A 14,490-nucleotide genomic window follows, 5' to 3' on the forward strand; every position below is an offset into this window, starting at 1 on the left:
ATCAATTTGAATCTTTATGAATTTTTGGGATTGAAAAATAAAATTTTCCAAGCAAGTTTCTTGTTTAGCAAAATTTCTTTCTTTTTCTTTATTTCTATAGTTCAATAAGATTATAAAATTATTTAAACGCTAACTCCAAGTTTTGAAATCTGCTTTTTTGGACCTCCGATTGCCGGTTTTAACCCAAACTAAGTGGAGATCTGCTCCATATGCGGATTATTTTTTTGCACTGATTATTTTATCATAATACTTGTTGATATAAATTTTATAAAAATAATATAGATTATTTGTTAGATACATAATATTAGTTTTTTATTTTGAATTTTATTTATAGTAATGTTTTATTTAATATTATTTTATAAATAAATAAATCTCATTTAAAATAATGTTTTGTTAAAAATAATTATATTTTATTTAGTCTCTCTTATTATTTTATTTTTAAATGATTTTTGATATCTCTCATATTTATTTGGTTAGATTTCTAGATTTTTTTATTATGTAAAATGATTTTTTAAAGAATAATTTCATTTTATTAAATGATTTATTTTTTCAAATCAATAATATTTATAAATTGTTTATTCATTAATAATAGTATAACTTCTTCTATTTATTTCAGGATGCAATTCTTTAGAATTCAATTCTTATGGTTTTAATATAAACTAATTATAAAAACTGATTTTAAATATATAATATTTTAATTCATTTTTTAATTAATACATTTAAGTATATTGATATAAAATTTTATAAATTAATCATAATTTTTTTTTTATAAAGATGGGTATAGCTTTACTTTAAACTTTATTATTTGTATAATAAATTTTGGAAACCTATTATCACATATCTCGAAACATTATTAAAAGAAAAGTAAAGTGAAGCGCGTGTAATTCACGTTAGACAATCGAGAGTGGGGTTTGGAACTGCCAGGCTGCCGGCCATTGTGTTCCTATAAAATACCCTTCCCCGTCCCTTCATTTCCTCACAAAATTTTCCTTCCGATTATGCCCTTCTCCATTTTCTCTCTCAGATTCCCCTAATTTCCCAAGAAATTCTTTTCTCCCCTCTGCCATTTCGACCGTGTTTTCTGAATCATTTCTTCCTCTGGAGCCATGGGAGTCGCCGTTGTTCATCCTCATGACGTGCTGAAAGGCCCTTTCTCCACAAATACCTTTGGCCCTCACGTGAAATATGCCCGTAACCCCAGCGCTTGCCCCAACAAGCCGAAGAAGCCGCAGCCAAACAACCGCCGCCGCCGGAGTCCGCCGCGTCCTCAGGCTGGGATTCCGGCTGCGGCTCCACCGCCTCCTGGGACATCCGCCGTCGTTCCGAAGGGCTTGAAGAAGAAGACCCATCACAACAACAATCACCATCTAGCTGCCGGACAGGTGAGAATCCTCAAGCGTGGTGAGGAAATCGCCAAGACAGTCATGGATCTTGTGGTTGATGACCCAGATCTGGGATCTACTCGCTGGATCGGTCCAGATCCGGAGATGACGTCGACCCAGATCCTTCTTTCTGGCTCGAAATCAACTCCGGCATCGTTCTACGCCGGTCCCGTCACGCTGACATCTCCGCCACCGACCGATGTCCCGCTTCCGGCGTTCTGCTCAAAGAAAAGCGTCTCGATGTTCAAAGCCAAGGATGCGACCAACGATCTGATCAGGATCCTCCGTCTTGAGATCTGACAAGATTCGACGAACAGCCGTGTTATCTTATTTCACCTTATCCCTCCTTAACCCATACCCTATCGTCTGATCCACAAAACCTCCGGTGACGAAACTAGAAGATGCAGAGGCATCTTCGTTACAGATATATTTCGAATCCTCCCTTATTTTTTCAAGGGGAAGATCGAAATTTCTACTAACAGTTTTAGTTTCTCTTGTAGGCGTTAGAGCTTTGCTTAGATATGTATTGTCCATAGGCTCTGGCTTTTCATTTTTCTTGTTTTCTTTTCTTCCAATGGGTTTTCTTAGAATCTGGGTAAATCATGGGTTGTGTAATTTTCTGGGTTTCTGTCTTTTGTGTTTTCTTTTTAGGGTTCATAATCAGGTGAAGCAGTAGAGATGCGTGTGCTTGCAGAAGAACTAAGTGTCTTAGGTTTCTGTATCCCCCTCATGTCTTGTCCTCTTCATCTTCAATCTATGGAAATTAACTTTCTGTTAACCTGAAAGTGTGAATCTCTTGTTTCAATCTCTATTTCTTTCAGTCTGATTTCACCTGTTTCTGTTTACGATCTCAGAACATGAATTACAGAAAGATGCAGCGCATTTCTTTTCGTTTCTGTAAATTCGTAACCAAAGGTAAATAATTCTAAAGAAGGGGAAAAAAACTCAAGATTTCGATAGTGATGTCCACCGGATGATCTGGTTGGGCATTGAAAACTCGTAGGTATCTGTCTGGAAATGAAATCGATTCCAAAATGATTCATACAAATGGAAGGAAATGTTCTTCGGATTGGGAAGAAACCGAAAACTCCACCAAGGAAAACATGGCTTCTTTTGTTCAACTCCACCATAAGATCCTTTGTATTAAAATGATCTAAAGCAAAAAAAAAAAAATCATAGACAAAGTTCAAGCTCTTGGGTAGAAGTCAACGATAACGTTTAAACTTTGACCGGATCAAGGCTGGACCGACATGAATCATGCACCCACCATCTTCCCATCGCCGCTTTAGCAATTGAAAAAACAAACCCCATTTTAGCCTCGGACGTTATTGGATAGATTAATGTTAGCGTTTAAAATCCGATAAAATTTCTTATAAACAAACCCAACAGTGACATCCTTATGTCATTTCATTTTGCTGATTTGTTACGGCGAATAGGAATGACGGTTTCAGTTCAACAATATCGAATCGAAACTCACGATATTTTTTGTTCAAATTTTACCGTATAAAATTTTCGAACGATATATTTTTTATAGAATCAGATTTTTTAGAATCGAATCAAACTTTATAAAATTTTTGAAAAACAGATTTTTTTTTTTTAAAAAAAAGTCTAAATTTTTAAATAAAACCCAAAACTGAACCATATCGAAACCCGAACCGAACCGGATAAATATACCGTATTAATTTGGTGCAAATTTTAAAATATCAAATAAATCATTTTCCAATCGAACCATTAAAATTTTAAGGGACAGTTGACAAAATATACCCAAACAAAAATGAAATTTGCAAAATATCTCACAAAAAAATAACTTTTACATATTATAATTTTTTTCTAAATACACAAACTATCCTTTACAGTATTTCTCTACGATTATGTGATAATCTATCTTTTAAAAATCGGTAAGTTTTGCTATTTGATCTTCTTTTTTCTCCAATATTTTCTCTATCTCCTATATTTTTTATATAGTTTATCTAATCTATTCAAATACTCTTCTCATTGATTTTTTTCTGTGATATTCTGATATTTTTTTGCATGCACATAAGATGTTTGATGAAATGTTTGTACCAGAAAACTGCGGCAGATTACCTGCGATTTGCGAAAAATGACATGCGCTCTGCGTTAAATGACCTACAGTCTGACAGATAATCTGTGATATGCCGTAAATGACCTGCAGTCTGAGTTAGGTCACTTGGTCTACGGCAGGTCACTTGGGGCACCTATAGCACTTGCGACCTGCGGCACATGCGGTAGATCATCTGCGGTACCAGCGGCATATGCGGTCCGCGGTAGGTCATTTGACCTGCGGCAGGTCACTTGCGTCATCTGGCAGGTCAACTGCGGTATCTGCGATCAGTCGCACATGCGATCTGCGGCCTGCGACCTACGACCTGCGGCTTGCGACCGTGATTTCACTATGACCATATAACTATGACTACGACCATATAATTGCGACCGTGATTTCTTTATGACTAGATAACTACGACTACGACCAGATAATTGCAACCGTGATTTCACTATGACCATATAACTACGACTACGACCAGATAATTGCGACTCTGATTTCATTACAACTAGATAATTGCGACCGTGATTTCATTACGACCATATAACTACGACTACGACCAGATAATTACGACCATGATTATACTACGAACATAATACAAATACGACTAGATAATTAACGATAACTACGACCGTTGAATATAATGAAAACGCGACCAAATAATTAACGGTAACATCGACCATGTCCATTTACCTATTCTCTCGATCCTTTTGCTGGTTGGACAAAATCTTCTCGTCTATATCTCTCTCCGATTATGTAATAATTTGTCTTTCAAAAATCAATGCGTTTTGATATTTGTCCTTCTGTTTTATCTAATATTTTCTCTATATTCTCTATTTTTTATATTTTATCTCATCTAATCAAATATTATTTTGTTTTTCTATGGTATTCATATGATTATTTTGTTTTCTGCACGCAAGATGTTTGATGAAATTTCTGAAACAGAAAACGACGGCAGGTTCCAGTATGTGATCTGCGGCCTATGACAAGTCATCTGCGGTCCGCGGTAGGTCATCTGCAGCCTGCGACCTGCGACCTGCGACCTGCGGCCTATCGCACCTGCGACCTACGGCCTGCGACCAGATAAATACGACCGTGATTTCACTAACTACGACCATGATTGTACTACAAACATAATACAAATACGACTAGATAATTAACGATAACTACGATCGTTGAACATAATGTAAACGCGACCAAATAATTAACGGTAACAACGACCATATCCATTTACCTATTCTCTCGATCCTTTTGCTGGTTGGACCAAATCTTCTCGTCTATATCTCTCTGCGATTATGTGATAATTTGTCTTTTAGAAATCAATGCGTTTTGAGATTTGTCCTTCTGTTTTTCTCATATTTTTTCTATTTTCTCTATTTCTTACAGTTTATCTCATCTAATCAAATACTATTTTGTTTTTCTATAGTATTCATATGATCATTTTCTTTTCTGCACACGAGGTGTTTGATGAAATTCGTGAAACACAAAACGACGGTAGGTCACTTGCGACATGCGGCAGGTCACCTGCGATATATCACAGACTTACAGATGACTTGCGATATGCGGCAGATCACCTGCGACATGCAGCAGGTGACCTGCTGACCTACTAACTTGATGGCCTGATGACCTGCTGACCTGCAAGTGTTTTTTCACGAAACCCATGCAAATATTTTTCTATACGTATATAAGAAAATAAAATCTATATAAGTATTTTTTCATGTATGTGGAGAAAAACAAAATTCATACAAATAGTTTTTTTATAAATGAAGGAAATCTACAGGTTGTAATAATATAGAAGAGTATGATGGTTATTTTAAATTAAAAAAAGTATAGAATAGAAGGATTACAATAATAGAAATATAGAATGCAAAGACGTTTTTTTGTACATTTATGTAAATTTTCCTAATTTTAAACCGAATTCTGAAACGTCCCGTCCTAAAAGTGAAGGGTAATGGTGGTATGGTGGTTGATGGGCCGTGGTTTAAGTCTTTATAACCTTAAATCTTAGAAAATTCCGTTTAAAATCATCACCCTTAATTATAATTTAAATCCCTTAATCTTCGAAAGTTTTTGAAACTATCATTATTGTTATATTTAATTACTTTAAATGTGGCAAGAAAAGCACGAACTCGTTCTTACAATATTTCCATGAACAATAATATAATTATATGATGAAAAAAAGATCAATTTCACAATTTAATATGATTTGCAAAATTAAAATAATGAAATAAACAAAAGGAAAGGAATAAAGGCCTCGTCTCTTTCTCGCCCCTTTTCGATTTTTTCAACTTCCTATCTCTCTCTTTCTTCGCCATTCTCTCTCTCTCTCCATTCATTATCTCCCTCGCCTCGTCTACGTGTTAGCTGAAGATTCCAGGAGACCAGCGTCGATGACCAACGCTTCGTCGTCGTCGGCTATGACGAGGATGAAGGACGAGTGGATGACGGCTGCGCTGATGTGCGACCAGATGGTGGCGGAGCTTCTGTTAAGGCTGAAGCAGGCGAAGACGACGGCGTCAGAGAATCCGGAGGTGATCCTGCCTCCATTTCGGTGGGGCGTTCGTCAGAGGCGATCTCGTTACTCGAGAATAGCCGGCGTCTTCGTTGCCGGAGGCCCGATGGAGAAGGAGGCGGATTCCGTCAGAGGCAGTCCCATGACTCCGCTATCGTGGAGCGGCGGATCCGGAAGTGGCCGTTGCTCCGTTTCTCCTTCCTCCGCCGCAACTGCCGATGGATTCGAGGGGACCAGCCGTCAAGCTAGCTGCTCCACATCTGCAGGATCCGGATCCAAGGTATCGCTTCCTTCCCCTCTCTCTCGTCTCCGACGTTGTCTGATCGGTGCACGCGCCAGAGACGCGCGTGGTTAGTTCACACCTCTCCGGTTTCCGGGTTTTGCTTACGTCATCTGCTGAGAGGGGCAAATTAGTCATTTCCGGGTTTTCCGTTTCGATCTCGCCGATAACCGGGGCAGTCCTCGTCGGTCACGTGTGCGTAGTTGTGCCAAAGGAGGTTCCGAGAATCATTACATAATGGCTTTCCCAAATACCCTTCACCGGAATCGACTTCATAGTCCCTCTCTTTTTAAGGTCACCGGTTTTCTTCCGTCGCTGACCGTTCACCGGTTACGCTGTTTAGGCCAAATACCGACCGCCGGAAAAGCTACGGTTTCCCGCGCGTTTCATTGCGGGGTAATAACGGTGGAACCTGCTGCAGGTAACGTCTTGTCGTCATTCTTCGAGCTCGGGGAAAGAGATAAATCCATTCCATGCAGGGTCAAAGTTTTTTTTTTAATTCTAATGTTGTTCGGATTTGGCTTTTTTTTCGCCATCTGAGGGTGTTTTCGTCATCTGACAATCACCGTGCCATGGCTTAATGCTCTCCCAATCACCGCAACTGGCCGGGGGACCCGCGAGGCTTCGAGGGGTAAAAAGACAAAATCTGGTGTTTCTCCATTTTTGACGATGGATCTCCCCGATGAAGCTTACATATGGCTTAATATATGTAAATCTGACTAATTAGGTGAATATTCGCAGTGGATTTGTATAGTTGCGAATATATATTGGTGATTGTGTAAAGTCCATGACTCCATAGGATTGGGGGGGGGGGACAGTGATGTTTATGGTTAGAGATCGTGGGTCATTAAACGTTGTCGTTTTGAGGACTAGGATAGGATGGGTCACGGTCACCTAATCCATATGGATCGATAATGATGATGGTTTCATGTGTGATGCTCTGCTATGGCATGATTTTATCATGACGTGGCGTGCATCGATTCGTTGAACCTAATGTCATTTGACCTAACCTTGCACAAAATTTGGGAAATTGGTTTTGAAGCCAATAAATATGACATTTGAGTGCTCACATTTTTTTTTTCATTTGCTTTTGATGGGCATATCTTCTTTTTTTGGGTGCTTTGTCTGCAGCCCTCGAAAATTTGACCCTTTTTTCCATTAAAATTTTCTGCTTTGCATTTAATATTCGTTATATTTTCAAATTCCTATATGTATATATATATATATTATGGTAAAGCTATACGCTAATCAATGCGTGCTTCATGCCAACTGCAGGCTCTCCCCGCAAATGAAATAATCAGTTCCTTCTCTAAGAGATCTAAGAGAAAGAAGGTAACTTTATGCTCATATTCCTCATTGAAAGCGATTACTAAATCAAATCCTTCTTTGTTGGGTATTTCTCTTATGCTTTTCTATCCATTTCCTGATGATTTCCCAGACGTTTCCTGAGCTCAAAGACGAAGAAAACTTGCTGTTGAATGAAAGATCGAGTCTGGAAATGGTGGGCGTTTCCCTCTTTCTTTGTTTCTTTCTTCCCTGTGAAAAGCTTTGTTGAATTTTGATGAAGCCCGCGTTGAACAGGAGATAGCAACCATGCGAACCAATATAAAGGAACAGACAGCAACAAATGAAATCTTGAAGAGGATTAAGGTTATTAGAACTTGTCAGATTTCTCTTCTCCTCTCTCCTTCATTTTGGTCTGTAACTAAACCAGAATCTTGTAATCCGCTGCGTTTCAGTTCGACTTGAGATCAGATTGTGCGATCCAAGATCACGATCTGATCATAGAATCAAATCTCGATCAGGCTTGCAACCCGATCCCTTCGCGGAGGCACGAGACTTCTCTGGCCGAAGAAGAACCCATCTCAGGTTATTGCAGAAGCGGCTGTTCTGATGGAAGCTTCTTCTTCTTGCTGCCTGATCTAAACACGGTACCTTCTTCTGAGGATGATGTCTGTACGGAGACATTGTACGACGCGAGCTAAGTTAATACAACCCATGTTCGGATCACATAGCTTCCACGTTTCGTGGTTAGAGGTTTTATTCCTCCCTCCCTCTCTCGCGTTCTGTAGAGTCCATCACCATTTTCTAGGGTTCTTCTTCTTCTTCTCCTTCACCTTCTTGGGAGCCTGAATTTTTCCGGCGCTGAGTAGAATTTTTTTCCATTTTGTTTTTAATTCGTTGTAGTTAAAAATTAAATGTACAGTGGGAAATTGTCGTTACAAAGCTTTAATTTTTTTTTACCACTATAACCATTCCATTGTTTTGATTTTAATGATTTCAAATATAGACATCGGATGGATAGAGTTTTTCGAGATTTTAAAATTGAAAAATAAAACTCTGTTAAGATTTTATATATTTGGTTTTTTAAAAACTGGATAAATGGTTTAAGAAAACAAGTAAAAATCATAATTTTTTTCCTGCATTTTCACGTAGAAGTCTGTATTTTTAATAGATTATTTTATTTTCTATTAAAAATTTATTATATAAAATATTATAAAGAGAAAAATACCGATAGGTATACCTATCGAAGTATAAAACTGTTTATGAGAAGCGAGATTGTTTATTAGGTTTTTAATAAAATTATATTGTTAAAGAGACGCCAAATGAATGGAGATAAAACAATTTAATCCCAATATTTGAAGATAAGAGATATATCCAAAGTTATACAAATTATAGAGACATCAATCTCTTGAGTTATACCATAAAATCATGGAAAAATATTGTGGAACGGCGATTATGTAGCGATATATTTATTTTCATAAACTAATTTGGTTTTATGTCCGCAAGATCTATTATGGAAGTATTCTTTCTCATTAGCTCGCGAGCCGACTCTAAACCAGAACGTTTAGTGCCGAGCTGTTTTAGACATTTTTTAGCCCGTTACAAATGGTCAGGTCTAGTTTGAGCCAGTAAATGGTGAGCTCGTGACGAACTGGACTGGTTCGAGCCGGGCCAACCCCGAGCCGCATCATTTTTTTAGTTTTTATCTAATCTTAATTTTTATGAATGATTTTAGACATTATTCGTAATGATTTTATCTTTTATTGGTAATGGTTTGTATGAGTTTTTAATATTTTATGGTTTAAGACATTATTGTTGGTAATGTTTTATAAGATTTTTTCGGAACAACTAATTATTTTAGCATGATTTATTACTTTATTTTGTATTTTTTTAGCCTGCGAACCGACTCGTTTAGCCCATGAGTTTTAACGAACCGGATCAGACTACTTAATTTCAGCCCATTTACAAACGGTTCGATTTGGTCCGAGCCAATAAAATGGCGAGCTCGTGACGAGTCGGCTCGGACCATCCCCTTTAACATCCCTACTCATTAGTAATTTGACAGAGAATTTTAGACATTAAGAAAGATTCGCATATGATATTTATCGATCTTGAAAAAGCTTATGATCACTACAAAAATCACTATCTATTGCGAAGGAAATATCCGTCGTACGTAGGAAAAAAATTCGTCGAAAATAAAGCCTTGCGATGGAGTGTGACGAAACGAATTCCGTTGATACAACGTTGTCGCAAACCCAATCCGGTCGATAATCCGTCAGAATTACCGATGAATTATTATGTCGTAGATTGTGACGGTCAAACCGTCGAAAATAAACCAATGAATATCCGTTGAAATTCCATTACAAATATTTCAATGGATACATCCGTAAGAAAAATCCGTTTAATTCGATAGTTTTTTGTAATGAAATTTGTTGTATTGTGCAATGAAATGCAACGATTCTGTTTTTGCGATGATTTATTTCGTAGCCAAACCGATTTCATTGCAATTTCGTTACAAACTCTATTTTGAAATGAAATAGAAGCTTTTGCAACGAACTTATCATTGCAAAACCCCTAGTGAATTGCATCACTCACTACTATGATGTATGATGTATGATCGTGTGACAAGTGAAATCAACAAACATACCTTCGAATCTTCATTATAGGCCTCTTCTCAACCAAATCGTCTTTCGAATATGCATTCGCTGGTCAAGATTTATTCGATGAGGAATCCATTTCTGTTTGTGAAAAATATTTTGTTAGTTAAAATTCCAAAAAATCTTCAGTCAAGATTTATTAATTTATTTCTATGAAAAATCCGATAAGCCATTTCTTTTTTAAAAAATCAAATAAAAAATCAAAATCAGTGTTGTAGATTTTAGTATAAAAAAATCTGATTTATTCATAGATTTTTTTTATTAAAAAATAATTATACAAATTACTCGACAAAAATATTCATAGATTAGTGTAAGAATTTGTGTAATTAAGTCGGATGCCTTATTAATATTGGGTGGACCGAATGACGTTAATATCCGTAGATGGTCAAAATTTGATTACGAAAATCAAAAACTCAATTTCACAATCCCAAAATTTTCTCAAATGTATATTGACACGTGTCTTCCTTGTCGTGTCGTATTTTATAGTAAGCTATTTTTGGATCATTTCATAAAAAATAAAAAATAAAAAAACTAGAGAGAGGCAGATCATATGAAGATCAGGGCTTGTTGCAACTGGGGTCCACCATGGAACCGATGGGCCTGAAGATGTAAGGCTGGCCTGCGTAAGTGAACTGAGCGGAAGCTTTGGCGGGCAAAGCCTCTCCTTTGACCAGAAGGCAACTGTCTCCTCGCTGAAGCATCAGCCACGGCTCCGCTCTCTTCACCGGACTGAACCCTTTGCACGACAGCGTCACGTGCTTCTGCAGACAGTCGCACGTGTTTGTCACCGTCACTTTCCACTCCACTTCTCCCTCTATCTCCCTCCCGGTTCTCTCCGTCCCGATCTGAATCCCGCTGTATGTGCAACCCCTTCCTGTTTTTTCGTTTTAATTACGTTTCCCACGCGCTAGTATATACAATATATATATATATATATGATGCATTAACCACACATACATACCATATTCTATATGTGATGTATAGACAATCTAATTTAGAGACACATATAATGTTTGATGTTTTTTATTTGTTTGTAATGCATTATTTTTTAAGTTTTGTTTGTTCATTGACCGGTTATAACCGATCTGAATTGAATTATATATATCACAACAATCAAGTCAAACCAAACCAAATCAAATTTATATTTGATTATTATTCGAATATAATTTTTCATAGACCTAATTATATCCAATCGTAACCAAAACGAATCAAACCGATTAAAATCAACTAACGGTTCCAAATCAACCGAATGCATCCAAACCCTATGTGTGTATGTATATATTAGAAATCAAAGGAAGAAGGACATAGAGTTTTTCTTTGTACCTCCACTAACCATACAGAGAAGAAGAAGAAGAAGAAAAGCAGCCAAAGATTTGAGAGGAGCCGCCATTTTTTCTCTGGAGTTTTGATACTTCGACTTTATGTTTTCGAGTTTGGCAATTTTTTCTACATATACATGTGCATATATATATATATATATGTGAAATTTACATATATATTTAATATTCAAATCCATTGTATTTAACTAAAGAGCAGATTCATAATTGCACAGGATCTAAAATATATAGAAAGAATCATTCATTAATTACGTTTTTCCATTTTGCTCATTTACTGGTCAAAATAAATTTAATTTATTTTTTAAAATGATGGTTACACGAAACGTATGCAACCTAGATTTTTATTCCATATCTAGAAGATCCCCGTAATTTCGTCTCTATTCAATTTTAACCCCATCGTTTTCCTATAAATACTCTCCATCATCACCTAGAGTGGTCACAAGTAATAAGGCAGCTACTACATATCCTAAATTCTAAGCTTATCATCAGCAGCTCTTCAGCATTCAGCAATGGCTAACGCCTGCAAGCTCCTCGCCCTTGTTCTCTTCTTCGCCCTTGTTGCCAAAGGTACACATACGTACATACATATATATATATGCTATGATGACATGCACATGATCGATGTGCATATATACGTGCAAAAATAAATTTAATTTATTTTTTAAAATGATGGTTACACGAAACGTATGCAACCTAGATTTTTATTCCATATCTAGAAGAACTGAATGAGGAAAACAAAATATTTATACAGAAACCAATGTGTGTATATTCCATTAATAGATTTATTTGTCATTAATGAGACGAGATTTAATCTCATAAAAAATGGAAAGTGCATTTTAACGAATAAGGAAATACATATTTATGTAGTGCGTCGCAAGAACAATTAACTTATACATATTAGGAAACTGAATGTATATTTCCTATTTCAAAAAAAAAATTCAATGGAAAGGGTAATTCTACGAATATACCCAAATTGTTACACAAAGCGATCATACTAATGGGTATATACCCGTATTAGTATTTAAAATCCAATCTTATATTTATGAGTGTCCAGCCTCATAAAATGTTCAAGTAAATTCGGGTAACAAAATCCAAATATTATTAAAAAATTAAAAATAATTATATAATGTTTAATAAATATCAGAGATGTTTTTCAAATTTAAAAATAATCATAAATTTTGACATATATATACATATATATACATATACATATATATAAATATAATGATTTTATGTAATTAGTTCGGGCATATTTATATAAAATATATCCCCTTTTATTGTTAATCTTTGTTTTATAAATCTGAATTCGAATTTGAGTCACTCGGCCGCATGAGAATAGGGTAATTTTGATTATCGACAAGGGTTTATTCAAATAAATTGTAACAACTCAAGCCGTTAAAACCCTAATGACATATCATAAACCGCTCGCTCTCTCTCTTATTACGATTTTGCAAATCAAAATCTCATGTTTTTTTTTTCTAACAAGAAGATGAAAAAGATACTTATATATATATATATATAAGAGTATAAAGTAAAAATCTAAGAACAATGGGGTTGACCAGAGAGGATCGTGAGATCGAAGCTGGAGTCCCAAGCGTAGTTGAAAGAGAACACAGACATAGGGGCAAGAGGGGAGCCGCCGTTGAGTAGACATTCATCGCCTGATTTGGACATAACAGAGCTGTCTATGGAAGACGCAGACTGAAACCCGACACAAGACAACTTCAAGTTCATAACGGTGCATGGGCATGGATTCTTCACACTCACTTTCCACTCGGGTTTGCCGTTCACCGTCTGCCCCGTCTTCGCCTGCCCCAGGCTTAGGTTATCCACCGAGCATTGCCCGTATCCTGCCCGTTCGAAAAAAAAAAACCCGGCGAAATTAGCTTTTAATATTTCGATATTGTGAAAACAAATATATCTTTAGTGATCATAGTTAAGGACAAAACATAATACGATGCCACTTTGATATATTATTATGTTTATGTTTTACCGTACAATATAGATGAAAATGTAGTAGGAACAATGATCTTGGATGCAAAGAATTCTTTGATATGGACCAAATTTTGAAACGGAACATTGATGTGGCTTGCACGTATATATGCACATCGATCATGTGCATGTCATCATAGCATATATATATATGTATGTACGTATGTGTACCTTTGGCAACAAGGGCGAAGAAGAGAACAAGGGCGAGGAGCTTGCAGGCGTTAGCCATTGCTGAATGCTGAAGAGCTGCTGATGATAAGCTTAGAATTTAGGATATGTAGTAGCTGCCTTATTACTTGTGACCACTCTAGGTGATGATGGAGAGTATTTATAGGAAAACGATGGGGTTAAAATTGAATAGAGACGAAATTACGGGGATTTTGTTTTTGGAAATAAAATAAGATCATCCACTGAAACTTGACTGTTTTGGTTGGAGATACCTAGTATTTAATTGTTGAGGGATTCTATTTCTTTTTTTTTTATAGATATTTTCGTGATCAAATCGCCAAAATAATAAAACTTATATGGTAATAATAAATATTTGAATAATCGAATGAATCCTTTATTTATGGAAATTCATAACAAAATCTTCAAAAATGTATCTGTGACACCTCAATCTTATCTTATATAAAAGTATAGTAGATTAATATGGGAGAGACACGTGTCCCTTGTTAGAATATGAAATATTTTTTTCCAGAATTTTTGGCCAATTGAATAATTAATTCCTTATTATAATATTGCAGATTTTTCAATCAATTGAATAATCAATTTCTAATTAAAAAACGGTTTTTATGTTCAATGTATTAAATTTTTATTTTCTCTCTAAAGGATAATTCATAAGGGCCGAATAGAAAGATCATCGATATATGGAATATTGTTCGTATTATTATTTATATGCATATAAAGATAATGAGATATATAGAATGTTTAGAATAGAAATATATAAGTTCCTTTATTGTTTTATAAATTCATACATTTACTCAT

At 36.0% G+C, this 14,490-nt stretch overlaps 4 protein-coding genes across 4 annotated transcripts; 2 read left to right on the plus strand and 2 right to left on the minus strand.

Moving 5' to 3' along the window:
• The first annotated feature begins 985 nt into the window (after nt 1–985).
• Nucleotides 986–2,187, plus strand: LOC104818602. Its single transcript, XM_010548238.2, has one exon. The coding sequence runs from the start codon at nt 1,107–1,109 to the stop codon at nt 1,680–1,682; it is 576 nt and encodes a 191-aa protein (XP_010546540.1). The 5' UTR covers nt 986–1,106; the 3' UTR covers nt 1,683–2,187.
• A 3,527-nt stretch (nt 2,188–5,714) lies between these two features.
• On the plus strand, nt 5,715–8,482 carry LOC104818603. Its single transcript, XM_010548239.2, has 5 exons — nt 5,715–6,236; nt 7,512–7,568; nt 7,675–7,737; nt 7,818–7,886; nt 7,976–8,482. Exons 1-5 carry the CDS (start codon nt 5,835–5,837, stop codon nt 8,219–8,221), a joined length of 837 nt encoding a protein of 278 aa, XP_010546541.1. The 5' UTR covers nt 5,715–5,834; the 3' UTR covers nt 8,222–8,482.
• A 2,076-nt stretch (nt 8,483–10,558) lies between these two features.
• LOC104818604 lies at nt 10,559–11,579 on the minus strand. Its single transcript, XM_010548240.2, has 2 exons — nt 11,501–11,579; nt 10,559–11,051 (listed from the first exon to the last, which is right to left on the minus strand). The coding sequence occupies exons 1-2, from the start codon at nt 11,565–11,567 to the stop codon at nt 10,735–10,737; spliced, it is 384 nt and encodes a 127-aa protein (XP_010546542.1). The 5' UTR covers nt 11,568–11,579; the 3' UTR covers nt 10,559–10,734.
• A 1,262-nt stretch (nt 11,580–12,841) lies between these two features.
• LOC104818605 (uncharacterized protein At1g05835-like) lies at nt 12,842–13,789 on the minus strand. Its single transcript, XM_010548241.1, has 2 exons — nt 13,678–13,789; nt 12,842–13,364 (listed from the first exon to the last, which is right to left on the minus strand). Exons 1-2 carry the CDS (start codon nt 13,733–13,735, stop codon nt 13,054–13,056), a joined length of 369 nt encoding a protein of 122 aa, XP_010546543.1. The 5' UTR covers nt 13,736–13,789; the 3' UTR covers nt 12,842–13,053.
• Between the last annotated feature and the right edge of the window lie 701 nt (nt 13,790–14,490).

The sequence above is a fragment of the Tarenaya hassleriana genome, unplaced genomic scaffold (genome assembly GCF_000463585.1).
Source record: "Tarenaya hassleriana unplaced genomic scaffold, ASM46358v1 Cleome3, whole genome shotgun sequence".
Classification (NCBI taxonomy): domain Eukaryota; kingdom Viridiplantae; phylum Streptophyta; class Magnoliopsida; order Brassicales; family Cleomaceae; genus Tarenaya; species Tarenaya hassleriana.

What these genes read in the sequence shown, in the direction of transcription:
- LOC104818602 (XM_010548238.2), top strand. Translation starts at nt 1,107, where the DNA reads ATGGGAGTCGCCGTTGTTCATCCTCATGACGTGCTGAAAGGCCCTTTC.
- LOC104818603 (XM_010548239.2), top strand. Translation starts at nt 5,835, where the DNA reads ATGACCAACGCTTCGTCGTCGTCGGCTATGACGAGGATGAAGGACGAG. An exon ending in CTGCAGGATCCGGATCCAAG is followed by an intron (nt 6,237 to 7,511) that starts GTATCGCTTCCT and finishes TGCCAACTGCAG; the next exon opens with GCTCTCCCCGCAAATGAAAT. An exon ending in AAATCTTGAAGAGGATTAAG is followed by an intron (nt 7,887 to 7,975) that starts GTTATTAGAACT and finishes GCTGCGTTTCAG; the next exon opens with TTCGACTTGAGATCAGATTG.
- LOC104818604 (XM_010548240.2), bottom strand. Translation starts at nt 11,567, where the DNA reads ATGGCGGCTCCTCTCAAATCTTTGGCTGCTTTTCTTCTTCTTCTTCTT. An exon ending in TCTCTGTATGGTTAGTGGAG is followed by an intron (nt 11,052 to 11,500) that starts GTACAAAGAAAA and finishes ACGAAAAAACAG; the next exon opens with GAAGGGGTTGCACATACAGC.
- LOC104818605 (XM_010548241.1), bottom strand. Translation starts at nt 13,735, where the DNA reads ATGGCTAACGCCTGCAAGCTCCTCGCCCTTGTTCTCTTCTTCGCCCTT. An exon ending in CTTCGCCCTTGTTGCCAAAG is followed by an intron (nt 13,365 to 13,677) that starts GTACACATACGT and finishes TCGAACGGGCAG; the next exon opens with GATACGGGCAATGCTCGGTG.